This window comes from Cercospora beticola, chromosome 5, assembly GCF_033473495.1.
Source record: "Cercospora beticola chromosome 5, complete sequence".
Taxonomy (NCBI): Eukaryota; Fungi; Ascomycota; class Dothideomycetes; order Mycosphaerellales; family Mycosphaerellaceae; genus Cercospora; species Cercospora beticola.
In genome coordinates, this window is record NC_088939.1 from 4,969,419 (window position 1) to 4,995,599 (window position 26,181).

The 26,181-nt window shown below is 53.9% G+C and overlaps 11 protein-coding genes across 11 annotated transcripts; 9 read left to right on the top strand and 2 right to left on the bottom strand.

The window, feature by feature from the left end:
- Window positions 1–1,132: 1,132 nt before the first annotated feature.
- On the bottom strand, window positions 1,133–2,839 carry RHO25_009062 (uncharacterized protein; the record flags this gene model as incomplete). Its single annotated transcript, XM_023604843.2, has 4 exons — window positions 1,133–1,150; window positions 1,203–1,235; window positions 1,350–2,444; window positions 2,498–2,839. The coding sequence occupies 4 exons, from the start codon at window positions 2,837–2,839 to the stop codon at window positions 1,133–1,135; spliced, it is 1,488 nt and encodes a 495-aa protein (XP_023460700.1).
- Window positions 2,840–3,132: 293 nt separating this feature from the next.
- RHO25_009063 (uncharacterized protein) lies at window positions 3,133–4,935 on the top strand (the record flags this gene model as incomplete). The annotated part of the gene is made up of 2 exons (XM_023604844.1): window positions 3,133–4,309; window positions 4,361–4,935. The coding sequence occupies 2 exons, from the start codon at window positions 3,133–3,135 to the stop codon at window positions 4,933–4,935; spliced, it is 1,752 nt and encodes a 583-aa protein (XP_023460699.1).
- Window positions 4,936–5,322: 387 nt separating this feature from the next.
- RHO25_009064 (uncharacterized protein) lies at window positions 5,323–8,794 on the top strand (the record flags this gene model as incomplete). The annotated part of the gene is made up of 3 exons (XM_023604845.2): window positions 5,323–5,817; window positions 5,872–5,948; window positions 6,031–8,794. The coding sequence occupies 3 exons, from the start codon at window positions 5,323–5,325 to the stop codon at window positions 8,792–8,794; spliced, it is 3,336 nt and encodes a 1,111-aa protein (XP_023460706.1).
- A 546-nt stretch (window positions 8,795–9,340) lies between these two features.
- Window positions 9,341–9,791, top strand: RHO25_009065 (uncharacterized protein; the record flags this gene model as incomplete). The annotated part of the gene is made up of 2 exons (XM_065603139.1): window positions 9,341–9,553; window positions 9,675–9,791. The coding sequence occupies 2 exons, from the start codon at window positions 9,341–9,343 to the stop codon at window positions 9,789–9,791; spliced, it is 330 nt and encodes a 109-aa protein (XP_065459211.1).
- A 172-nt stretch (window positions 9,792–9,963) lies between these two features.
- Window positions 9,964–11,184, bottom strand: RHO25_009066 (uncharacterized protein; the record flags this gene model as incomplete). Its single annotated transcript, XM_023604846.2, has 3 exons — window positions 9,964–10,050; window positions 10,106–10,440; window positions 10,503–11,184. The coding sequence occupies 3 exons, from the start codon at window positions 11,182–11,184 to the stop codon at window positions 9,964–9,966; spliced, it is 1,104 nt and encodes a 367-aa protein (XP_023460705.1).
- Window positions 11,185–12,052: 868 nt separating this feature from the next.
- RHO25_009067 (uncharacterized protein) lies at window positions 12,053–12,775 on the top strand (the record flags this gene model as incomplete). Its single annotated transcript, XM_023604847.2, has 1 exon — window positions 12,053–12,775. The coding sequence occupies one exon, from the start codon at window positions 12,053–12,055 to the stop codon at window positions 12,773–12,775; it is 723 nt and encodes a 240-aa protein (XP_023460704.1).
- A 1,894-nt stretch (window positions 12,776–14,669) lies between these two features.
- RHO25_009068 (uncharacterized protein) lies at window positions 14,670–15,895 on the top strand (the record flags this gene model as incomplete). Its single annotated transcript, XM_023604848.1, has 2 exons — window positions 14,670–14,868; window positions 14,928–15,895. The coding sequence occupies 2 exons, from the start codon at window positions 14,670–14,672 to the stop codon at window positions 15,893–15,895; spliced, it is 1,167 nt and encodes a 388-aa protein (XP_023460703.1).
- A 637-nt stretch (window positions 15,896–16,532) lies between these two features.
- On the top strand, window positions 16,533–18,326 carry RHO25_009069 (uncharacterized protein; the record flags this gene model as incomplete). Its single annotated transcript, XM_023604849.2, has 1 exon — window positions 16,533–18,326. One exon carries the CDS (start codon window positions 16,533–16,535, stop codon window positions 18,324–18,326), a length of 1,794 nt encoding a protein of 597 aa, XP_023460708.2.
- Window positions 18,327–19,145: 819 nt separating this feature from the next.
- Window positions 19,146–20,226, top strand: RHO25_009070 (uncharacterized protein; the record flags this gene model as incomplete). The annotated part of the gene is made up of 3 exons (XM_023604850.1): window positions 19,146–19,697; window positions 19,767–19,857; window positions 19,925–20,226. 3 exons carry the CDS (start codon window positions 19,146–19,148, stop codon window positions 20,224–20,226), a joined length of 945 nt encoding a protein of 314 aa, XP_023460707.1.
- Window positions 20,227–22,018: 1,792 nt separating this feature from the next.
- On the top strand, window positions 22,019–23,502 carry RHO25_009071 (uncharacterized protein; the record flags this gene model as incomplete). Its single annotated transcript, XM_023604851.2, has 2 exons — window positions 22,019–22,769; window positions 22,820–23,502. 2 exons carry the CDS (start codon window positions 22,019–22,021, stop codon window positions 23,500–23,502), a joined length of 1,434 nt encoding a protein of 477 aa, XP_023460515.2.
- A 544-nt stretch (window positions 23,503–24,046) lies between these two features.
- On the top strand, window positions 24,047–25,540 carry RHO25_009072 (uncharacterized protein; the record flags this gene model as incomplete). Its single annotated transcript, XM_023604852.1, has 1 exon — window positions 24,047–25,540. The coding sequence occupies one exon, from the start codon at window positions 24,047–24,049 to the stop codon at window positions 25,538–25,540; it is 1,494 nt and encodes a 497-aa protein (XP_023460516.1).
- Between the last annotated feature and the right edge of the window lie 641 nt (window positions 25,541–26,181).

Sequence of the window (26,181 nt, forward strand, 5' to 3'; positions counted from 1 at the left end):
CAGCAGCCATTGTGGTCACGTATGCCCGCTCTTCTGCACGCAAACAAGGTCCTGGAGCGCTGTTGACAGCGGCAGGTTGTGTCTTTGTTAGCCCTCCAGCGAGCACCAGGCATATCCTGGGTGGACAGCATGGGCCGGCACGCCGCCTCCAGATATGCCGACACTGGATGGCGGCAGCGGCATGCACGACATCTGCTGGAGCAGTCATGGGCTCCATCGCACAGACTGACAGACACGGATAGGCTCACGCGTGGTTGGCGTAGCTTAACGGGTGACTCCCGCACCTGCGCTAGGCTGGCGGATGCATGCATGTGCCTAGGCTCCGGCCCCCGTGTTGGTGGTGCAGCAGCGGCGCAACTCGCAGAGAGAGGCCGGCACGCGCATTCGTCGAGCCCAGGATCGCAGCCTTCTAGAAGGGGGTTCGCGCGGAAGCAGGCGTCCTGAAGTGGGCATGACTTATTGGAATGTTTTGTCATCGTCCAAGAGCCGCTTGGCGACTCGATGCAATGTTTGGCGTTTGCTCCTGTCAATCGATGGTGACGAGCTTGCGATCTGAGGTGCGCCGACCCTTCCTCTGCCTAAGGCTGGCAGCTCACGGCTGTAATCCGTTGTGGTGCTGCACTCGGTCCTGGGCAGAGTGCTCTGTCTGGCGCCTCACACGATGCCGTCTCCCGCGGTTGAGAGCACGCTCCCGTCGACGCTTCCCCAGGCACCCCTGTCCACGATCTTCTTGTGTGCCCGATTGTGTCTCAGATGGCGCTATCCATTGTTCATTCCAACTGGAGTGCGGAAGGACGGCGCACAATGCTGCAGACACGGCACCACTGCAGGTGTCAACGATGCGGTGGCATGCAATGCGTGTCTCTTCGTGATGCTGCCAACGTGAAAGGACAGGTACAAGTGAGGGCTCGTTGCGCAATCACAACAGGTGCCAAAATCTTGATTCGAGCAGCTGAGCTCGCTACGCTTGACAGGTGTTGCGGAACATAGAAAGCCGCGATGAGTGGCCCTATGCCCTACGGCCGAACCTGAAGTCATGTATTACAAGTCGTCCAGACAGCAGATGTCTACCGACTTTGAATGTAATGGGGTCGCTCAAATAGTGCATTGGTGGCCGAGCGCAGCTGGTGAACTACTTTCTGTAGTATATCTAAATCACGTGGTCAGTTGCTTGTTTCCTGCTGGATTAACGCGCCACTTACCTTCTTGAACTGGAAATGGAGTTGAAGGATGCCCTACATGAAACGTCAGTCTCAAAAGTGCTGCAGGGCATGCTGTTGTGTACTGCACATCACAATGTGTCTGTCTTTACTCAAGTACAGCATGAGTTCTCGTGAAGGGAAGCATACCTTGTCGAAGCTGCTCTTGAAGCCACGTTCTCGTTTCGCACTGTAGTCCCATTCTTTGTCCACAATGCGAAAAGCGATGTCCTCGTATGGTGGGCCAGCAGTAAAGCGGATCAAGCAGGTGTCGTCTTCTCCAGCTGGCGCGAACGTCTCCCCACGTTTTCTCCCATTTTCTCGCTCGATGCGGTATGTTGGTGCCTTGGTCTTGTCAACCAGGTCGGGATAGAACACATTGAACTTGTATCCTTGGACAACCCTTGGTGGCGGATTGTCGTGGTCGTAGTGAGTCTGATTGTACTTGTTCCACTCGTAGCCAAGCAGAACACGATTGAAGTATTTGGGCTTCCGCGGTCGATGCTGCTGCGCCCACTGTGCACGATTTCTGGTAACGACTTCCACTTCTTGAGTGAAGAGTTCCTCATTCTCGCCAAGACCTCGCGCCACCTCACGGTCAAAAGCAGATTGGGTTGCTTCGCCACCGTCCGTTCGAGCACGTTTTGCGACCTGACCAGAGCCATTTGATGCCTGACCATTTGCACTCTGCTGAAAGCTTGGCACGAATCCAGTCTTCATCACTTTCTGCCTATCCTCGGCAATCTGTCGCGCAAATTCGGCCGCGGTCAACATCTTCAGCGATTTGTCCTCTGGCTCCACTCGGAGGAGTGATTCCGGATCTAGCGCGTGACGACCATTGTCGTCAAGGTCGTTCGCACCCGACACGCCTGCATCTTCCGGACCGCTAGCAGACAGTAGCTGGAGACGTGCTTCCAGACGTGATTTGAGTGCAGCAGCTTCCGCCACTTGCTGTTTGCGCAACCCACCAGATCGTGCCTCCACTACCGCGCGCGACACCTTTCGCAGTCGAGCTCTGGCCTTGTAGGTGAGCAAACTCGTCAACAAATGTTCCCAGTAATCGGTATCGATTGGCTCGTTGGAGGACAATTTTGTTCGTATTTGCTTCTCCAACTTCTCCAGTTCTTCTAGTGTCTTGGGCCCGAGAAGTTTGTCCAGATCTGATGCTACTGCGCCGACGCCGCGCGCTGTTGATTGTGTGCTCTGACTTCCCTTCCGCCTATCTATGCAGATCGTTTTCATCATCTGTCATTCCGTCAGTCTAGTAAGCTCATCGTGGCAGCATGGCAAGCACTTACAGCCCAATAGTCGTGATTGCTCTTGCTCTTCTCCAGCGTGATGTACGTCTCAATGCTTTTCTCCAAGTCCGCCAATTGGGCATCATCCAAGCCATCGAACACAGCTTCTGGATCCACGGTCTCCAGCTCATTGGGATCAACCTCATCACCCAATGGATTGCGCTCCGGGTCAATGACTGCCAAAGTAACTGCTAGCCAATCAATTGGCTGTGCTCTCCCTGCCTTTGCTCTGATAGCTGCCTTTTTCTTCGACTGCTGTAGCACAAATCTGTCCTCATCTGCCACCCATGCGTCCTCTTGGGCGTCCGCAGATCGCTTGCTCGGAATCGTAGAGCGTGACATTTTGCGCAGTGTGCGGTCGGGCCGCGGGACTGGGCGTGTCACGTCGCGCACGGGTCGTGGTGTAAGGCGCCTTGCGAGGCGAGCGGTTCGATGATTAGGCAATGGCGTGAATTGCGTTCCTGCACAAACAATCTTCGGTCTGAAGTTGAACTTCACGACGCCTGACTCGTGCTTGCCAAGACAACGCTCGTGCCAGGTGCGGAGCTGGAGGCCGCTGCTGAGGCTTGTGCACTTCAGGCACCAAGCGTCGCGCGTTCAACCAACAACAACACACGCGTCGGTGGTTTGGCAGCATGGCTTTCAGCCGGCCATGGAAGTCACTCAAGGTCAGTGGCGAATACCCGCTGCTGCTTCTGAAAGCAGACATGAGTCAGGTCAAGTGCACTTTGGAGCTCACAGATCTCAACCGGCTCTGGGCAGTCAGTTTGACCGGAGATGAGCTCGTGGAAAGTGCGCGTCAACAGGGCACCAGCATAGATCCTGGCGAAGACGAGGAGCAATTTGATCAGTTCTTGTCGAGGATCCAAAGCGCCTTGAGTTGTGAACGCAAGACGCATCTCAGGCTTGAGCCCGGCGACACTGAAGATGGGCTTGAGCTCAGCGTGTCAGTGCCTCTGCCAGGTTCGTTACCAACTCTCAAATGGACAATGCAATTACGTCGTCTTGATAGCGACGACAGCAATGCTCTCGAGGCTGATCTTGTTGCACCTTTACTTTTGTATACCAATACTCTGCAATCACAGATTCAGCACTTGGTGGAGCAACTTGGCCACAAAGATCGTGTTATTGCGAAGATTGCTGACAAGCTCGAAAATATCGGGCAAGATTTGACGCAGGTCTTTCCTGGAGCTTCGAACATCAAGTTTCACAAGCGAGCGCCGAAGAGAGCGCAGCTTGCTGGCCATGTTGATGGGCTTGCGCCATTTGATGCAGCACATTGGCAAGCAGAAAGTGCAAAGAACAGCACCGACGCGGAGCCTTCCATGGAAACTCTCGATGACTTGTTGGCGGGACTGCCTAGCAGTCGGTTGCTTACTGCCCACAAGGAAATGGAGGGTAGCTGGTGGCGGTCTTGCGGAGGAGGAAGAGTTCCCGACAAAACCTCAAACTTGGCCGAGGACAGTGGCGTGTCGACTGACGGCCCCAGAGGTCAACCAACCAAAGACACCAGATCGAATAGTCCACCTCCCCTCAGAAATCATGAGAGCAGCAGACTAAACGGAGCATTCCAACGGCAAGCTACGCCACCACGAAGAGCCTCTCCTACACCCACCGCCGGCGAAGACGAGGACGAGGAGACAGAAGATGAGGATGACCTAGATGCACCAAGATCGAAGGCCTCCCAGGAGCAGGCGAACAAGCAACAGATTTCGTCACGTCATGAAGATAAGGCGCATACACGAGAAGATGCAGCTTTAGCAGACCGCTCGCATGGAGCCTCGAATGAGCGCAAGATTGTGGAGGAGGATGGTATGCAGAGCAGCGCAGGACCAACAGACAAGATCGCTGACATTTCCCCAGAAACAGAACCTTCGCCGACGAAGTCCAAACAAAGGGCAAGATCAGGTCTGGGCGCTTTTGGAGGGAAGCACAAGGCAAAGACACCAGAACCAGAGAACGAAGATGCTCCGTTGCCAAGCACAATCCGCAATGATCAAAGTGGCCCCAAGCTCGGCCAATTTGGTGGCCAGCGTAAGCGTAAGACTCCTGATCTAGAAGATGAGGAAGCGGCAAGCATTCCCTCACAGTCAACTCCGAAGCGCATCAATAAGCTTGGCGCGTTTGGTGGTGGATCGGCACACTCATCACCCGCAAAGACGAAGCCTCGTCTTGGTGCCTTTGGTGGCAGCGCAAAGGCTGAGCCCGAGAATGATGAGGTGGAAGATGACTTGGATGCCCCAGGTTCTCGAAAAGACGATGTGAACACGGTCGGTGAGGAGGACAGACAGTCACGAGCTTCAGTGAAGCGGGAAACAGAGGAGGTCGAACAGAAGCGTGAGAACTCCGAGGAGCGGGCCAATGAGAGACGTGATAAGCTCAAGCAAGACATCGCAGAGAAGAAGAAGGAGCCTGTCAAGAAGAAGCGCAAATTTTGAAGTAGGTATTGTTCGTGGTGAATGCAGGAAACTTCGTGCTGGCCCTCCAAAAAGTTCGTTTCGCCCCAGCCCCGAAGCAGAGAGCACATGCTGATCGCGTGCGGGAACGGAGAAGTTCTCAAGTGAAGCAGGCGAAAGGGTGGGGTGAGGACGAAAGGAGAAAGGATAGGGACGGACCGCAAAGCAGCTGGGCTTCATCAACGACAACTGCCGCCACGCGTGCTTGCCACGAGCGCGCAAGACCCGCGTCAAACATCTGCCGCAACTTGTTTGGAACAGACTCGAGCAGCCACGACCATCCCACATCCGCGCATCCATACCGCTCTGCTCCCCATTCCCAGGAACTCTCCCGCTTCTCGCAGCATCGATGTCGCGCGCGCAACAGTAATGTGCCAATATAGGTATTATTACTACGCCGGCTGTCGCCACCAGCGGACCGTTCTCGTCAACTACTGCGCGAATGCGACTCCGGTCGCAACCGCGCGCCTTCCACAGCAGTCACAACACCCACCGCGACCGCCGTCGACTGCTGGCAACTCCGACCCATTCGACGACGACGAGGGGAGCGCGAGCTCCATCCCCGACCTGACTTCCAACTCCACTGCCCCATCCTCCTCTCCCACCACAACAACATCAGACTCCCACACCTCGCATCGGCAGTACACCTTACCATCCATCTTCGAGCCGACTTCAGACGTCGCATCTTTACATCTGCAACGACCCGTCCGCAGGCATTCGGACCCACTCATCATCGACATGGCTACGCTGCCCACATTCGCCAGATCGAATTGGAGAGAACCATTTCAACTGATAGTCGAGGCTGCAAAGAATACACCCTCGGCAGAGACCAGTCGGCTCGACGCTTACGGACACGAGTGCGCCGTTAGTAGCTCGTTCACACCCCGTGGCATGGCATTTGGCTGACAGCGCAACAAGATCCCTGATGCAAGCGCGAGACCTCCTACCGACGCGATTCCCGAACAATCCTCATCGAAGCAACAGTCTGTTGACAGGTACGTCTTACTCATTCAGGCTCTGAAACCTGGCATACCACTGCTCATCGATATGTTGAATGGCACTGATCCGTCTCAGCAGACAAGACACCAAGCAGACACCCAACGCGGCACCGCAAAGCAATCCAAGTCCACAGCATCGGTACACGGCCCGCGACTATGCTGAGATGTTCAAGGAGCTGGTCGAAGCACGGCAAGAACTTGAACGACTCAAGAGAGAAGGTGACTACCTTCAGAGATCCCGGGATGCCAATGAAAGCGCATACTCGAAAAATCCATCATCGCCGGTCACTCAGGGTCATCGTGACATTCCATTGCAGGCGATCGACCCCAATCTTTCTCCGGCAGCTCTCCTTCAACGTGAACATGAGAGGATGCAACTGCAGCAAGCTTGTGTGCTGGATATGGCGATGCCTGATGCTCCGACCACCCCTCCGAGCAGTCTCGACTTTCCTGAACTCTATACCGCTGAGCACGTTTTGCAACCATCGTCGCTCAAATCGAACGCGGTTCGCAAACCGTCCTATGCAAGCATGGTGACGCACGTTGGGGTGCAGACAGAGGACAAGAACAACATCACGAGGGAGGAGGAGAATGGAAACAGCGTCTCGCAGTCGGCTACCACCGCCGATGCAGCAGACCAAGAGAATACATCTGCGTCGCCCACGCAGACGCCAGGCCCTGCATCCAGGATCTGGCGCGTTGCGAATGATGGGACATGCGATCAAGACACACAGCTGAACCTCAAATCCAACACTCCCGTCAAAGCACCGCCCCGATTCGCCCAGCCTACCATGGCTTTCAGTCGTCGCGCTGACGAGACGATTCGCAAGAGCATCAACAACAACACTAGTGGCACTCCACCAGAGGGGAAGTCGCCTTCGCTATGCTCCAGCGCCCAAAAACAACAAAAGCGCAAGTCTCTGCCGGGTGACTGGCTTAGTGGCTCTCCATCACAGGCAGCGAAACACTGTCAGGTCCCTGCACACCCTAGCATCGGATCTCATGCTTCTGAGCAGATTGTTGCAGCGCAGGAAGCCAACCCTCGGAAGAAGACGGGCACTTACAGGTCACCGACGAAGGCCGCTACCCAGCGGACTATCGCGACTATCGGACAAGAAACTACGCCGCCCTACTCTCCCCGACTGCAGCGCAATGTTGTCAAGGCTGATGTCTCACCGACGCTGGTGAGGGATACAGCGACAATAACATCGGACGATGCCTCTTCCGCATCGCTTGAGACCACTATTCAAGTGGAGCTGAGCGATCGTCGAATGTCCGAGCTGCAGCCACGAAGCAAGGACTCCATCAAGTTGCCTGCCCCACGACGTTCTACAATTGGCGCTGATCTACCACACTCTCGCCAGCTGCCTGCAAATACTTCGATTGCCGAGCTTCTCTCGCAGCAGGCTAGGGCAGCTGGTTTACCCATGGTCGCCAACCTGACCACCCAGCGTAGAGGCTCGCATGGGCATCTTCTGATACCAATCAAGGCGAAGTTGGATAGAATTGGTATTCTCAGAGACGGTCCGCATGTTTCCAACGTACGTGGCACCTCGGATCTCTTCAGTCCAAGCTCGCGAACCAACCAGTCCGATCCCTTCAGCCCGCCGCAGTCGCGAACGATGTACGACATTCAAGAAGCAACGTTTGAGGCATCAAAGGGTGACGACAAGGAGCGACGCGAATTTGATGCTGTTCCGAGAAACAAGAAGGTTGTGGTCCCCCCACATGTGCGTGCTGCTCTTAAAGATGCTGCCGCTCAGCGAGCGACCACTTCATCTGCTACGAGTCGTCAGACGACAGATGCACCGCCTTCGCTTAGAGCCACAGCGCAGGAGTTCAAGCCAATGCTACAGCAGGTACAGCAACCTGTGCATCAGCAAACAACAGCACAGCACCAGGGCGCACCATTACTTCGTGGTGCATTCTCCTCGAACTCCACCCTCCCGCATACTTACGCAGCTGCCGTCAAGCTTCAGCCAAAGCCGACTAGAGCACCTGATGACTCGCCGCCAGCATTCATTGATGGCTTTCCCACGACCGAGGAAGCAACGAGGTTCTACGATGAGGACGAATGGCTGAACATGACGCCGGATATGAGACGTGCGATCCTCGAACGTCGCACTCATATCCGCGGGGCTCCTGGTCCGTATCATCAAAGCCATTCACAAGGTGCAGGTCCAGTTCACGGGCAGTATGCTGGCATGCAATCGCTGTCCACGACGTGCCCAGATGTTTTTGGTTCGAGCCCGCAAGAGTCACACATGGGTCAAGTTCAGCTCCCTCGCGTTCATCCGCTCGGCCAACCTGTCCACTGGGCAGCCAAGTCTGGTATCGACCTTCAGACACCACTCGCTCCAGGCAGGCCAGCCATGCCGATGCTTCCTCCGCCTCTGATGGCGCCTCGCCCACCGCCTGTAGGCTTCAACTCCACGCAGTTCGCCTTGCCGAGAACTCCAGCCCAGCAGCCACGTTCGTGGACAATTGGCTCGGACCAAGTCCGTCGGGTTTACGGCTGGAAAGGTGGCGACGGGCGCGAGATCAAGTTCGTTGGGCATGGCCCGGACGCTGAACGCGATCCCAACAGTGGCATACGGTTCAACTACCAGCGAAGAGTTGCAAGTAACGGCAGAGGCCCTCGCCTGGTCGGTGCTGTGAATGAGGACGGCTCACCTGAAGCTCCACTCGCTCCTCGATCTCGTCATCATTGGGCTCAGCTTGCCGGTCATATGCGGCAACCTTGCGACAATATGGAGATCGTGGATGCAGTTGAGCAGATGCCAATGCCTGGCAATGAGCCCCTCTACGGGTATTGCGGAAACTGTGCCATCTCCAGTCACTAACGCTGGATGGCTGCATTTCTGCTTGTCAATTTGTTCACGGCGTTTGCAGCTGTGGTCTGTTCCGCTTTTGTTTGAAAAGCATTGTCTATTGGCTTGGGTATCTCGAGCAGCAGTTGTACTTCCGACCCCGCGAGATGAGGATGAACGAGGTTGCTTATTATGCATGGTGTTGTTGTTTGAGTTGGCTTGAGCCAGCTTCTCTCATCGTTCAGGAGACATGCTCCCATAGCTTACATTACGCGAGCTAGATTCTTGTATGCAGCGCAACAATGCGCATTTCACGATAGATCATCAGATGAAGTCTCAAACCAGGTGATCTCAGCGCCCCGCAACAGAAGTACACAAGAGCCTTAGCGTGGTGCCATTTCGCGGCAAAGGAACAAAGCTTACTGAATCTAGAGCTTCTTTGGCGTGAGGGGTCATCGGGCTGAGCATATGGTGTGCTATACTCCTCTTTCAACCAGTAGCCACGATATTTGAACACAAGATCACTGGCTCCAACATCACAGAGTCCTACACCATTTGATCGGAGAGGATCTCGTCAACATGGCTATTGAACTCGAAAACAAGAAACAATACGATGAACTCATCGCTTCGACTCCGACGGTGATTGTTTTCGCTCATGCGAATTATACGGCCAACAGCAGGACTTTTAAATCGCATTTCAATTCTGTGGCCGACGAGAAGAGTGCCAGTGGGAAGGTTGCTTTTGCGTGGTATGATGCGTTTGACGCGGATGATGTTAATGCTGAGTTGGTGGTAAGTTCTTCTAAGCTTCGCAGTGATTGGGTTGAAGACGGGAGGTGTGGAAGAAGTGGAGATGGACATTGAGGCGGGAAAGGGTTTGTGAGTGATTGCTGACTTATTCTGTGAATTGTAGGTGAGAACTTTCCCGGCGTATTTTGTATTTCAGGATGGGAAGAGGACGAAGAGTGTGCTTTCTTCGTTGGCGAATCCGAAGCAGTTGGATGCTGATGTTGCGGAGTTGGTGGGATGATTGTTGAGGATGATGAACGACTGGGCGAAAAGAACGATTTTGGAAAAGTGACTGATCGCAAAGTGGTATCATTGAGAGCATGCTGAACTACAGGCTGAAATTCTTTCTTTGGCGCTGGACATGCTCGTGAGCATCGTTCCCTCTCTCATCTTCGCCGAATGAGGTTGCTTGACTACTTGTCGTTCTCGCGCTCATCAATCGCGACGCAAATCGCTGCGATCAAGCTCAAGTCGACACCCGGTGCGACTGTGATGAAGTACTGTTCCGCTCGTCAATGCCGTGCAAGAGGTGAAGGGCTCTGGTACGTGACTTACAGTCTGCTTGTTGCCAATGACTTCCCTGGCGTTCAAGAAGCTACGGCTCATCTGAGCTACGACTCTGTCGCGATCACTAGCCAGTGTGATCTTTGCACTGCGATCAAGCCAGTCTCCCTTGACTTGCAGTTCCATTGGTCGCTTATCCGAAGCATTGACGAACTTGACAGTGCTCTTTGAGCTTCCCAAGGAGAAGTTACCTTCAATGTCAAAGTTGTGGCCTGTGGGCGCCTCGGCATGGAATGTCTTGTGCAGCTTGAGTTTCTTCTCTGCAAGTGTGAAGAGTTCGTTGCCGGCCATGTCGGAGAACTTCTTCTTGCCGTGGAGGGAGACGACTGAGTGAAGTCAGAAAGTGATGTTCAGGAGCATTGGGAGACATGATTGAAGTTAGACTTACCCTTTCCTTTCACTTGCATGATCTGCGCACCATCGGCAGTGTGTACTGTAAATGTATCTCCAAGAGCCCACACCTTCTCCGTAAGTGTGAGTGTTATCTGCTGAGGGCTGTAGAGTTGCTCGTTGGAAGAGGGGCCAAGTGGAGGCTGAAATGACTGTAGCACAGGGAGTCCAGATGCTGCCAATCGATTTGCCATCGGCTGTGCTACTGGTGCGCCTGCCACAGGAGCGCCGGCAACAGCAGCACCGCCTGCTGTCGAGGCTAGCGGGGCATTTGAATGAGTAGTGGTCGTCGCGCCCACAGGGGCGTTTGTATGGGTCGTTGTTGTTCCGCCAAGTGGGGCCTGGTGTGCTGCAGTTGCTCCAGGACCTACTGGCTGACCGACTGTTGGATGAGATGTTGTTGCATGGGGCACTGTGTTTGGTACTGTCGAACGCGTGCCGGTTGTGTTGGGGCCTGTTCCTTGTGCTTGGGCAAGCTTCGCATGAAGTCCAGTCGATTGAGGTGCGGTCGTTTGCGATCCGGGTGCTAGAGGCGCTTGCACATGTCCTGATGCATTTGCTCCCGGCACATCGCTGGTCGTATGTGTAGTTCCTGACACATGGCCTGGGTTCACATGGCTTGCACTCGCTGGCGGTACAGCTGTGGTATCGTTGTAGACTGGGACGGGTGGTGCTGACATGGTGCTTAGGAAATTTTGTTATTAGATCAATGTCCCGTGTGTATCGATCGCTTATGGACTTCTAGTCGTCGTACGTGCCACACAGCGACCATAAATACCATTGAGGTCAGAACTAAGTTGACGCACAAACCTGGTTTCGCCACGCTGCTGTTACCTGTTCTAGCAAGGCGTGTGCTGTCTTCTAGCTCTTCATGCACGATGATGCTGCGGATGGCGCCACGGGGTGTGTAGGGCATTGGAGATGCCCAAAATGTCTCTGCCTTCACATTCCGGCTCAGAGATCTCGTTGTTATACATGCTGTCGGTCCTCGGACGGTCGAAGCGGTGCGATCTCGTCTCACAGCTTCAAGCATCCGTACTGTCCTCAGTCTCTGCAGACATGGCGGCACGAAGATTCATGGTAGACCACGCAGCAGCCCGATGGCCTGGAAAAGGCCACCGATCGACGAGGGAGGCATGTGTGTGGCGCAGGCGTGGTCGTCAGCAGATCGACAAACGCCATCTGGACTGCGAGAGATGATGTGTGTGTGGCAGCAGAACTTGGTTGTGGGTGAAGAAGGCATACATCATCGCCAACCCCGTGACGGGGTACAGCAAGGCAAGGCCAAGGCGTGACGTCCTGGGAGGAATGACTGGACAACATGCTTCGTGTCCATCACAAAGACAAGTGCCATCAAGCTTGCCATTCTCGCCATACCCATGGCGATTGTAGTCCAGATGCACTGATATGTACAGTATCGGCGTAGAGGCAACTCGCGAGCTTCACGGCTGAAGTCGATCCTTCAATTCTCTGTACAACCGCCCACCACCTGCAGCATTCACCTCCTCACTCCGCCCTGAACCTCATGACCGTGTAGAAGCCTTCAACATGGCACATATCATACTCACCGGTGCAACAGGCTCAGCAGGCGCCGCGATTCTCTCCCACTGCCTCTCCGACGCCTCGATAGCACGCGTTTCCATACTCTCGCGACGCGACGTCAAACTAGCAGAGAACCAGCCCAAAGCCCATGTCATCTTACACAAAGACTACCACCAGTACCCCTCATCCGTCCTCAAGCAGTTGAAAGGCGCATCAGGATGTATTTGGGCGCAAGGCATAAGCAGCCGAGGAATCAATGAAGCGGATTACATCGAAATCACCCTCCAGTATCCGCTTGCAGCCGCGGAAGCGTTCTCTACGCTGGGTCCGAAGTTCAATTTCGTCTACATCTCCGGTGAGGGCGTGAATGCGGAGGGACCGAGCAAGATGATGTATAGTCGTGTCAAAGGCATGGCGGAGAGCCTGTTGCTGGAGTCCATGAAAGCGTGCCCGCGATTGCGCGTGTACAATGTGAGACCTGGCGCGATCAACACACAAGGACAATATTTGGCGCAGCGAGATGTCAAGTTGTGGGATAGATTCGCCACGGGTGTGAGCAATTTGTTCGAAGTGGTGTATAAGGGCATGGTTGTTCCTGCGCCCAGTCTTGCCAAAGTCCTGGTTGATCTGGCTATCGGAGATGGTGAGCCATTGGCCCCAGGTGTTGGAATTGAAGGAGATGGAAGAATGATCAGGAATAATGGTCTCAGAAGGTTGGCTGGCCTGTGAGAGACAATGCAGACAAATATGGCGCCTCTATATCGAGGATGACGGAATGACAAATTGACAGTATTGCTGCAGAACGACATGTTTTTCGAAGCTTCAACCATTGTTGAGAGTACTTTCTCAAGCCAAGCAATCTCTTCCACAGTTCACACCCTTTCGTTGACCCAGCTTTTGATCGCGCCCTACTCCAAAATGGTCCCTGCATCATCGGCACAGAAGCATTTCCTACATCACGAAAGCTCATCAGCGCTCTGATTCATATGTGAAAGCTTTGTTATCGCTTCACACTCACCTGTTTGGCGCGCATTGTCCAGAAGTCTGCGTGAGTAGCATGCATTGAACATTGCACAGTGGTGTTCCGAGCAACGGACACAGTAGAGCGCCATTGAGTTGGCGTTCCTCGACTGGAGCCGCAGAGGAAAGGGTCGCAATGACCAGAAGGAGGGAGGTGAGGGCTGAGAAATGCATCTTGAGTAGACGGCGTATGGACGCTGGATTCGTGGGTCTCGAAATTGATTTGACCCGTCAATGGACTGTGTAGAGGAGTCTATCGATCGATCAATCGCAGTACTTATGAAGAAGCTGGATTTTGCAAGGACGAGAAGTAGTAAAGATTGACAACCAAGGAGTTCTCTATCTATAGCAAGAATCGTCCGTCCCCAACCCCTCCTCTTCCTACAGATCCACATAGCAAAGTTTACAGTCATCGCGTCTCAAGAGGAGCAATAGACAAACACCGACTACTACCAGCAGAGTAGGTGAAATCAATGCCCTCACAGCTATTATCGTACTACCCCATACGCCAAGTCAGTAGTCAAGCATCATGCACGTCGCTCGTGTCTGCGACATACGCGAGAAATAAGAAGTTTTCAAGAGCCACTAGAGCCGTTAGAGTATTTTGCTTGTAGATCTTTGTGTTCACCGAGGCAGGATCAGCAGTGTATTGGAGTGCTCGTTCCTGCTTGCAGGAGATGTTCGAGATGCCACGCTGTGGGCACGTGGCATGCCGCAGTAGTGGCAGAGGAATTGGGTCATGGTTTTTCGTATAGTGTACGAGGTTGCAGCTGTGGGTGTACGAATGGGGAATAGGTGACACTCTTGGTGAATCGAGGTCATCCATACGCCCAAAGCGGCAGGTATAATGCTGCGCTGAGCCCATAGCGTAGACCTGTATATGCGAGTGGTGAAGAGAGATCGAGCAGTGGTCGACATGTGCAGGAAACTAACCTCTGTGTGTCAATCTCGTACAGCGGATCATATTCCGTCAATCCCTGCCTGCCCCATGGATCCCAATGGAGTATATCAGACGGAAGTGGTAACAATTTGTCAGCTTCTAGAGTCCCTCGCACGCTTCATGAGTAGTCTTCTGTTCAAGTGCAATAGAAGGAATGATAAAAGTGTTCGACTTCACCGGGCTCGATATTCTTCATTTCCGGACTCGACTATACTTATAACCACAGAATTCTTGCAGCGATTCCGTTCTCCTTCAGCCGCGAAGCACGAACTCCTTCATTCCGTCCAGATTCTCGTTAGTAGCAACCTGGCTTTAAGAACATCTTGTGTTCAGTAATCAGGATATGCAATCGTTATAAAGCCTCGGAAGATCCGTGATCTTCTTCATACGCCCTTCGCGAGATGATTGATTGCGTGACGGGTCCCAACGACCGTCTTACCAAGCTGCCTTGCGGAGAAGATTGGATACCTGGTTGATTCAATGGTAATCTTACCAGGCTGCTCACATTACCAAGCTGCGTGTCGGGGATGACAAATGCGAAGGCGACTGAGGGCGTACTTCGTCCCAACCACGCGGCACGTCTGAAGGTCGCGTGAAGATGAGTATTTGAGGTCTCAAGTGCCTCGAATTTCGTATGAGAAGCACCCACTCCTCACCTAGCGGATGTTGTTGCTGAATCTCTTGATATTAGCCCTGGCCGCCTACATCTATCCACAGCTACGCTCGGCTTTCAGTACCGATACGGCCATGTCTCAGACAGCTCTTCTCCTTCACGAAGCTGGCACTCCGTTAGTTGTAGGGCATCGGCCGATCCCGCAGCCCGGTGAGAATCAATTGTTAGTGAAGGTCTTGGTAGCTGGGCGTAAGTCTACGATCGTCTGCACTGATGGAGATGAGAGGAAGAAGCTGAATGGCGTGTAGTGAATCCTCATGACCAGAGAACCCGAGACAACGGCCTTTTCGTATCGAGCTACCCATATGTTCTCGGGGCAGACTTGGTCGGAGAAGTCTTGAAGGTAGGAACCGGCGAGCGCTCGGCCAGATTCTCTATTGGCGAGCATGTGTTTGGCCACACTATGGCCGAAGGTGGTGATCCAAACGACTTCAACGCTGCGCAACAATATGCTCTTGTGGATGCGAGATTCGTGGGCAGGATCGCGAACAGTGGCCTGAGCGTAGATGAAGCAGCCACGATTCCCGTCAATGTGCTAGCCGCTTTCATCGCTCTCTTCGCAAAAGCCGGCCATGGCTTCCCGCCTCCATTCTCGTCAGAGGCAAAGTCTTTCGAGTTTGTAAGCGTCACACTTCTGGTGATTGGGGGTGGTTCGAATACTGGCCGAGCCGTGGTTGAGCTGGCAGCCTTGGCGGGAATAGGTCGAATCATCGTGGTAGCTGGAATGCGCCAGGCGGACTCGCTGCGTTCCAGAGGTGCAACGCATATCATTGACCGATACGCCGCCAACGTATTGGAACAGATTCGTGCCGTTGCAGGAGATGATTTGGTCTACGCGATTGACACGGTCAACGCTGGCGAGAACCAAGAGCTTGGCGTGGCAGCTCTCTCAAACACGAGGAAGGGCATGTTGATCACTCTTCGCCGACCGGAAGGAGAATTCGACGCTGCTCGGATAGGCTCAAAATCAGCCGGATACGAGCGCCGCTTGGTATTTGGCGTATCTCCGATCCATCCTGAAGTGACAGTGGGCTTCTGGGAGGAAATTCCCAGATGGTTGAGGGAGAAGAAAGTTCATCCTAGCAGTTTCGAGGTGATCGAAGGCCTGGATGCGGAAGCTGCCAACAAGGTCCTGGATGCATATCGCGACGGAAGCGGGATGAAGACCAATATACATCCTTGGGGAGATGAAAAGGATCCGCATGTACATTTGTGAAGGACCGGCTACCATTCGAGCGTGGAATCATTGTCATCAGGCTTGAATACATTGTGATCAGTCCATAAATCTGTCGGCAAGTCAGCGACCGCATCCGAGGACGTTTGGACGAGGAAGTCCCGGCAAGGCATGTTGAAGCAGTCTCGATCTGTCGAGAAGCATTCACGTTGGTGGATGCTGGTGCGTATCTGAGCAGCATTAGCAATAAAGATACAGCCTGAGTCAGTGCTCCAGTCCAACTCTCTTCAACTTGATGCACGTTGGTCGGTCTTAATTGCGCCCGCCCGAATAATGTGAAGCCGCCTTCTGTATTGCAATGTTGAAGTCGTCGCACACCGGGGCAGCGGAGAAACTCTGCGCCGAGCGTGAATTGTGGCGCTCGGGCGGGAGCATCTTGCTGTGAAGATTGAGGTCGTCTTCAACACACTGATACATCAAGCCTGCAGAAGGATCACCCTTGTACGAGCATTCGCTTCCCTCGATGCAGTTGGCAAGAGATGGGGAGCAGTGACCGCACGACGAGGACGGCTACATGACTCGCTTTCGCATTCGGCGATTCCCGCTTGGCGGCTCCAAAATTTCCCAAGTCCAAGCCCCAGAGACTTCGCAATCTAGATCTGTCGATAACCCGGGCAACATGGACGCCGAAAAGTTGCTCAAGGCCTACGGCTGGTCTGGCTCCGGTAGTCTCGACTCTCACAATGGCGCTCAATCCCGCGGACTCAGCAAGCCACTACTCATCTCGAAAAAGGTCGACGTGCTGGGCGTTGGGTTGAACAAGCATGCCGCTGTCAGCGATCAGTGGTGGATGCGCGCCTACGATTCTGGACTGAAAGATCTGGGAACGGGGAAGAAGAGCACATTGGCCCAGGTCAGAGAGAAGGGTATGTTTGCTGGAGGCCTCTATGGCAGATTCGTGAAGGGAGAGAGTGAGGGCGGCACAATACAGCAGTGGAATGAGGAGCAGAAGAAGAGGAAAAGGGAGGACGATGACAGCGGTTATGACAGCTTGGGCAAGAAGGTCAAAACCGAAGGTGCAGAGAAGGTGAAGAAGACTGTCTCTCGGAGAGTCGATGCATTCACGCAGGAAGCAAGAAAGAGAGGATTGCTGGAAATAAGGGTGGTGAAGAATCGAGCGATCGAAGGGAAGGCAAAGGGAAAGTCAATTCAATCCCTGTACGGCGAAGACGCCGTTGCGCGCGTTTTCAAAGACGCTGGTCTGGAGCCCAGCAGCAAGGAAGACAGAAAGAAGCAGGACAAGTATGAAAGAGAAAGGCGCGTGCGAAGATTCAGGCAGGCAGCGAAGACGTTCGTGATCAGCCAGCTCACGCCAGAGGAACAAGCGCAACTGGAAGCCATCGATTACATGAGAGACAAGACGCATGAGGAGAAGAAGCGGGACAGGAGACGGACCAGGCTCGAGAAGGCTGAGGCAAAGGCTGCTCAGAAAGCAGCAAAAGAACAACAGAGATTACTAGACGTAGAGATGAAGGCCTGGGAGATGGACATGACTAGCGAGGCATACCTGAAATACCGCAAAGACAAGAAGAAGGCGAGGAAAGAAGGTATCTCGCTTGAGGAATACTACAGGCAACAAGAACAGGGTGTGAAAAGATACGAAGCTGAGCTCGCAGCGGAAGCAGAAGAGGCAGATAAGGCAGGCCTTTCAATCGAGGAGTATCAGGAACAACAAGAGCAACTGCGGGCAGTGCATGCAGAGCATGGAGACAAGGTTTTGATGCATACAACGACCGCTGTAGATGGCTGGACACTCTCTGCACACTACAAAGAACAAGAGGCCAAGGCCGCGAAGGCAGGCCTTTCACTCGAGGAATACTACAAGAAATTGAACGAAAGCCTGGACGCAGAGAAGGCAAAGGCAGAGTTGGAGAAGTCAGAAGCTGATGACCAAAAGCAACCAGGCGGGCCTCCAACTTCACACGACGAGGGACTGGCACACTCGGGAAGCGTTCAGGTCGTCGATAATGAAGGCAAAGTTCGGTATACATGGGACCCACAAATACCGGTGCCCCTGGACCCCAGCATCTGGGAAGGCCTCGATGTGAAACTACTACCAAAGCGAGTTCGCAAGGCACGACGACAATGGATGGAGAATCAGCGCGAAGCAAAGAAGGCCGCCGAAAGTACAGGTGCCGTGACGAAGGGAGCCGAATCCAAGGTTGCGAGGAAGATTGCAAGGCAAGAAGCCATGGCGATCAAGATTTTGAGCGAGTCGCGCAAGCAGAAGAAGGGGAAAGGAGCTGGGAAGATGTCGACATTAGATGGGATTGGCAGTGTGCCCTTGATCGACGTTACAACGAAGAATCCAGAGCCATTTACGGCAGAGGAGATGGCGGCTGCGAGAACGCTAGCGAGGAAAGTATTGAAGGATCAGAAGATGAAGAAGAAGGCCGTGAAAGCATCTGCATGAGGAGAAATGCAAGAAAGGGTCGCTCGTCGCAGCAAAACGGATTTCGGACGCTACCGTATTCATTGCAGCTACACCAGAAAGTAATGCCAATGCTGTCCATTGTGCTACGAGTTTGCTGTTGATTACTTCCCACCTGAAATTATTCGTCGTTCAAGTCGCACGTGTTTCTGTTCGCCATACCACGAGGCTCCATGCATGGCTCGCCTCGCCTCATGCGCCTTCCCGCTGTCAAAACGCGGCTACTTGCATTTGTGCAGGAAGTGAAGCAACGTGGACAGCACAATGTTGCTCTGTCGTTGCTGCCGTGCGCGTGAGACTTCATTTGACAGCTGCGATTACCCGGAGACTTCCTGCAGACTGCACTCGAGGTAAGTGCGAGGTGACACGTAGATAGAAGTGACTGCCGATTAGTCCAAGGTAATCGATGTTCGAAGACAAGGCATGAAATCTGTCACAGCTGTCTATCTACTGGTGGCGCTGGTGGCGCTTCCAACCATTCATTCATCAAGCGCAAGGCTTCGACCCTCCTGCACCAGAGGTTTCGATATTTGACCTTGCAACGACAGCAACTGGTTGGTCTCGAGGATCGTGTGTCGCACAATTCAAGCCATCTATTACCCATACCAACTCGGAAACTTGTTTGTTTGCGCTCAAGTTCTGCCGTACTTTGTACAATGCTGCGCGACAGGAAGCAGGAATTGGACGTAAAAGGAGGATTGGCGACAAGCACCGGCGACAGTGCTCAGCATACCAGCGTTCAAATTTGCGAACGGAAGCTACCTACGACTCAGTGTCAAATCAGACTGAGCGCTCATCGAAATGGCTCTCGCCAGGATCCCAGGTCTCCTGAGGCAGATTCGCATCCCTTTTCTGCCGGCCAGAACACGCAATACAGACATCGAGAAAGGTCCCAGTCCAGCCAGCTCTGACACATCATCGACTCCCATGCACGGTCCTCCAAGCACTCACTCCTCTAGCACTCCCATCTCAGGACCCACACACAGCGAACACCACGCCCGCAACGGGATCTTCGTCCGCGACAGCATCATCGGCTTCGCAGACGGCCTCACAGTGCCCTTCGCTCTCACAGCCGGTCTCTCCTCCCTCGGCTCCTCCAAGATCGTCATCCTCGGCGGGCTGGCAGAACTCTTCGCGGGATCGATTTCCATGGGTCTCGGAGCGTTCTTGGCTGCAAAGACGGATCGAAAGCATTACGAAGTGGAAGAGAAGAGGGAGAGGAGGGAGGTGAGAGAGTCTCCCGGGGAAGAGGAACAGGAGATTTATGATATTTTGGGGGAGTATAGTATTTCGAGGGAGGATTCGAGAGGGGTTGTGGAGAGTTTGAAGAGGGATGAGGAGGCTTGGGTGAAGGTTTGTTTCTTGTCGGGGCTGATCAGCTTTCTGTCCCATTCTGGTATTGGTTGTGCTGACTATCCGCAGTTCATGATGGACTTTGAGCTCAAATTGGAGAAGCCGACGTTGAAGGTGGCGTGGATTGAAGGCCTGGTGATGGGTGTCTCGTATCTGTTTGGTAAGCATGACTGCTAAGAACAGCTTCTTCCGCTTTTACCGTAGCTGACCACTGTCATGATTTTCAGGCGGCCTACTTCCGATGATACCCTACTTTGCCACCAAGCACATCAACGAGGCGCTGTTCAGTTCTATCGGGATTACAGTTGTCATCCTCCTTGTCTTCGGATACGTCAAGGCCAAGATCACAGGCTGCTGCGCCAAAGACTCGGCAATTGGCGCGGTAGAGACCTTGTTCATCGGAGCTCTTGCCGCTGGTGTCTCGTATGGAATTGTCAAAGGAGTCAATTCCTCGAAGCTGTTCGACAGCTATGAAAATCCAGGACCAATCACGAACAGCGCACAGGCTGCGCCCTCGAGCATGATGTAAACGGATCACGCTGGCGGAGGAGTTTGCTTCCTCCCTTGTCGGCACTGATGCTGTAGTGCGTGATCGACTGACCAACCTGCTGGGACAGACCATGTGGGCTGATCGCCGCCGATACGAGATGGTGGAGAACAATTGGCAAGTCTTTTGAAGTTCTGGAACGATGTATCTGGCGATGTGACATCTGTTTGAGCAGGATTGCAGCGTGATAGGGCTGTCATGTTCGACACCGGTGTCTTGGATAGCGCGTTCGCGTTTTAGTTTCTTCCACCCTAGGCAAAGACCGAACAGAATAAGAAAAATCTTCCTTACTGTGAATGGAAATCGTAAGCGCCAGCACCGCATCTCACACGAGGATGACCAAGTTGGCGGCCTCGTGTGCCCTGTTCTGGTTGTTTGGCGAACGATACTAGTTCCTTGGAGGATGAGTGAGGTTTGGGTCGTGATTGGTGAGGGCGTGGGAGTTCGGCAGAGGTGCAGCTGCAGAGATGACATGCATAGCCTCGACGGCATGCACGCCAGGCACGCTAGGTACGGCCTGACCGCGAAAGTGCACCGAGAGAGTGGGAAGCTATTGACGTTGCTTTCCCCTATGGTGCGTAGTGTGAGCGGGAGAAGTGAGACGGTGTGTTGCGACGAGAAGGGAGAATTGTGAAATGATTGGTTTCTGTCTTTCACGTGATCTGATGCCTTTTGTCCAATCATCACATCAAATTTCACTTTTCGTCCTCTCGACCTCACTGTAAGCGTGCCACTGGCTCTGTTTCTTCACACCGTCACGCTGCCCGACCTGGTTCACGCCATTCTGTGCACTCTTTGGGCCGCCGAAGCTGATTACTTGGCTCGGGATCTTGCGTGCGTCTGCGTCTGCGTCTGCTGCTGTGTGGACGGGCCGGAGATGGCGCGGACTGCACCTTCTGTGGGCATGATGGAGGGATGACTTTTTTGGACGGACGGACTTGGTGCCGTGGCTGCTGCTACTTGACCACATGGCGCGCTTTCTGTCAGTAAGTTCGGTCGCGATGTCTCAGTCTCTGTCTTTCTAGCGGCTGGCCCTTTCTTTGACACGAGAGACTACTACTTTAGTCTAACGCGTCGTGCTTGCTGAGAGTTTGGTGCGAGGTCTTCTTCTTGTCGCTGCGTTGTTGTTTGCTTCTGCCCCCGTCGCTCGCTTTCGCAAAGATGCTCAGCTGGTTGTGTGCAACGCTTCACTTCTCACGACGTGGAGTGTCCGGTCTCACGACAGCTGTCGCGGCATCATCTTTTCAGGCTGCTGGCACGCCTGGCAGGGCGATCTATTCGCCGATCTTGTGACAGGAACAGCGCATATTTTGACATCTTATCGCTAGACGCCGGATATTCAGTAAGTGGCTGCTCACGCTTGTCAGAAGCACTGAAGCTGATGTGGTTGTAGACATATTCTCGGCAGTTCACGAACTTCTAGACGGGAGCCGGGAAAGACTCAGACTTCACATTCGCTTCACAACGCTCGTTCAAGAAGGCCTGGTACTGGGCGGAAGCGAGCACTGGTCTCAGCTAGGATTGTAACTCCATCGCCTTTGCCGCTTGGATACATTGGCGCGCTCGCGAGCTTTCTTCAGCACTTCGCCGGTTTCCAGAGTGCTGGTTCATTCACTGGGAAACGCGTCGTTAGTATTTGCAACCTGCACAAGCAAGCCACATTACGATGGCTTCAACAAATCGGCCGCTTCGAGATGGATCCCTGTCTGCAGCTGGCAGCACTTCACCTGTCCTTCAGCAGCAGGGCCCGAGCGAAAGCGCGGAGTCCTTTCACATGCTGGATCGTCTGGACAGCCCGCAGTTGACATTGCACGAGTTTCACAAATTTCAGCAGTCACCAGTACTCGCAGCTTCACCAGAGCTCGAGTCTCGGCGCATTCGAAGGAAGCCATCTGCTGTGAATCTTGCAACGGCTCATGCACGATACACGGACCCTGCAGCATGCTGTTTTGATGATCCGTGGACGCCAAGCTTGATTTTGCCACGGTCGCCGGCGTCCGCTTCACTTCGTGACTTCTCGCCCGCTTCCTCCCACCACCGACCTCTCACACCGCGTCCGAGGACTTACACCGCCTCTCCTTCTTTGTCTTCCACTGTCGACACATTGCAATCTTCGCCTTTCCAGACACCTCTTCATCAAGGTTGCTCACGCGTCGAGCACGAGGAGGAAGACAGGAGTGACTTCGGTGAACCCATTCGGACGAAACGTAAGTTTGACTCGTTGAAGCGTGCAAAGCGTCTTCCCCGCCAAACAGGCGGCGGCAGCAGCGGCTCTGGTGGATCAGGAGAATTGTGGGAAGTTTACGCAGCTGTATTTGAGATTGAGGACGTGGGACCTGCTGTGGTGGAGGAGGATTTGAAGAAGGTGAAGTCCGTCAGGTTTGATACGGGCACTGGGAACATCTCGGAGGCACTTGCGGAGGACTCGCAGAATACAAGAGAAGAACATCCGACCTCAGCGACCTCGCTGTCAAGAATTGACTGGCCCCTGCCGCCATCTCACTACAATTGGCAAGGCACGTTTGGTAAGTCGAGCACGTCGAGTCCTGAAGCAAGCCCCGCGCTGATCTTGCAGGTCACTTGGATACAGCAACTCCGCCCTCTACGCCAGCTACCGTCTTGTATAGAGGAGCGAGTTTTGACGTGTTGAACCCGCACGCGTCGCTCATTCTCGGAGCACGCAGCCTCGAGACGCCAGCCGAGATCGAAGGGCTTCTGGACAGCTACTTCCACGACACCGACGCAAGCATGCAACCTGATCAGACTCACGACGAGCCTCCTTCGGGTGTCTCGGGCGTACCCAGCGAGCACTCACGTCGTGTACTGTACGATAATGCCACTGACGCTCGTCGTAAGATCCTGCACATGAGTGACCACGACAAGGGCCAAGTCACTACTCCTCCAAGAGCTTTGCTAGGTGCCAGCGCAGCCCGCAAAGGAGAGAGACCATTTTCTGACCCTTTCGATCTGACACTCAGCGACTCTGATAGTCACAGCACCCTGATGACCATCAACCACGTTCTCAAGGAAGGCCGTCGTCAGGACGTGACGCCTCCCGCACGCATGCAGCCACTGGGTCTGGGCATCACAGACTCTGATGAAACTCATGCGTATGTAACCAATTCCCGCCGTTCCCGTTTAAAGAGTACACTTACGAGATATTTCTCCAAGCAGGACGTCCGAGCAAACTACAGATTCGACGATCAAGGCCATACTCGAAGACTACGAATACACCAGGGCGCCGTTGTCCCAGCCTGAGGACCGCAGTCAAGAGCGAGACGCTGATACCAGCCCGTCCATTGAATATGGTCGTGGCGGCATTGTCAGTCACTCGAGCTACGAGCGCCGTCAAGGTCTTCTGTCTCCACTACAGACTCCAGATGTGGGCAGCGAGACACCAAGTACCTCCATCAGCAACCGATCTCGCCCACAACCTCTTCTTTCGGCACCTCTTCCCGTATACAGAGGTGTCGCAAACTATGTCCCGGGTGGCAACTGGCGCAGCGGCTACAGTAGTGTGCCAACTTCGGAGCAGAGCTATGGGAACACTAGCAATTTGCTGAACATCACTCCACACAAGGAAAATGTCGCACCACGTGTTGAGGATCTTTTCCCGTGTCGCCCAACGACCTGCAGGGATCCAGCCCACATTCACGTCCGTGGCCGACCGCAGCCATTCGAGGTCTACGAAGAGACAGACTCAGACAGGCCACCTTCGGTCAGGCTGGTTCAATATCCCCATGACAACAAGGAGAACTTCCCGCCAGATGACTACGAATCCCCAATCATCCCAGAGCTTGGGATGCACGGCGACACGGAGCTTCGCTTGGGCGATGCCGGCTTTCGTTTCCCTGATCTTGAGGTTCAGGACAACAATAGCGATGCTGGAGATCTTGGCCGGGTCATGCCACGGAGCTCCAGCTACTATCCCGATGATGGAGCTAGCGAGTGGGTCACAGAGTACGGCGTCTCTCAGATGGAACTCAATCGCAATTCTCGTCTCAGTGCCGTGACTGTCGAGAGCTATGCCGACATCAGTGACGACGGCAGCGAGCAGAGATTCAGCCTTCCGCCAGCTCCACCTCAGACACCAGTATCGGAAGTCGTAGACGAACCTGAGGAGATTCCTGCACCCAAAGCTGTCAGACTTCTCGGCGAGTCGAAGGATAAGGTAGCAGCCTACGAGGACATCGACAATAAAGTACGCTGTATCGTCGAGAGGCGCATCCGCGCTCTGGAGTCTAAGATCGCAGATGAGCAGGTCAACTCGGTGTACACTGGCTCACCCAAGATTGACGGAACTCAGCGAAGAGCTGAGCTCGCGGAGCTCGACCGTCTGCGTACTCTGTTGCCATCGGACTCTCGCCCACTCATGATGAAGGCTTCAGAGTCGATGACCACCATCAAAGCGAGCGCTCAAGCTAAGCTGCAGAAAGCGAAGACATTTGTTCGGCCTCAATATCAGCCATGGGTCAACTTCAGTCGTGCTGTTGCCCTAGGTCGCCACGAGGAGGCCTTCAATTCCGGCTCTGATACTCGTGGACTGCTGGCCTCTCCCAGTACTCCATCGCCATACACCAACATGGCCTTCAATGAGAGCACTGGCACCTTCATGACAGTCAATCAGGAGTCGCCTCTCAACACTCGCGGTCCTGCCACCAATCTCTGGTCTCCGTTCGACCAAGATCCGACTCACCGCGCCATTCATGTCAAGTCTCCAATCGGCAAGAAGCCCAATATCATCGACATCGAGCTCGGTCCAGTGAGGAGCAGCAAGTCCAAGCGCTCTCAACGCGCTGCTATTGGCAGTCAGTACGAGCCCCGCGACCTGCATCTCGTCAAGACCAAGCGTATGTCTGATGCCCAGCTCGCGGCGCGCTCCGCTGGTTGGACCATGTTTCCTCGCCAGCAGGGTCCGCCTGATCCGGTCGCCGGCGGCGGAGGTAGCACTCCCTGGTCGTCCTCCTCGACCTACCCAATGCTTCTCAAGCCCGAGACCGAGATGCAGCGCGATGATCGTCTCGAACAAAAGCGCATCTCCAAGCGCTTCCTCTTTGGCTGCGCCGCTTTCCCGCCTTTCACCCTCCTCTTCGGCCTCGGCTTCTTCGACCGCCTCATCGCCAAGCGCTCTGGTGGTCGTTTCAAGGAGGCTTGCCCTTCGGAGAAGCGCAACGCGCTCATCGTCTTCTTCCCTCTTGGGATGATCTTCTGGGCTGTTTGCATTCTGGTCCTCTTGCTGGTGATCATCCTTGCCAAGGGTAAGGGTGGCGAGGATAGCTCGCCTTTTGGCGCTTAGTTCGGTCTGGCAGTAGAAACGTCCGCTGCCGCTAGTTTAGCTGCGTATGAATATGCAGAGATGATGTCCCGCGGGGACATAGTGAAAATGAAAATGAAAATTCGTACAATACTTGTTTCCTCGTTGACTCTTTTTTGACCATGTCCGATGGTTTGGTGCTTGTTTCTCTGGTGTACTAAGGGTCTCGAAGGCATGAAAGGTGAAGGAGCTCAAGATCTGGAGTGATGCGGTGCCGGGAGAGTGTAAGAAGATATTGTTCAATTTCGACTATGACCGATGGCATGATGCATGTTTTTCCGGAGAAATGAAGGCTTGGAAGGCATCGGGGATGCAGAAGCTGATGAACGGGAGTGTTTCACTGCTGAGAGAATTGGGATGTACTGTTTGAAATGACTATTTCACTTGTTGTGATGCCTGTCTCTCCGTATTGGAAGGGTGTGGAGAGGCAGTAGAGGCGAAGATGGTGGGGATCGGGTTTAATTGATTGCTTCGAGAGTGCCCGAATCGTCCGGTGATTTTCGCTAGACTCCTCGACGTGGATCTTCTTTCTGCTTTTCCGAGGGGTTAAGAGGTACTGGAGGTAGAAATTGCGGGAAGCTGGTCTACTCGCTTTTTTGGAGATGTCTTACATGTTTTGTTAG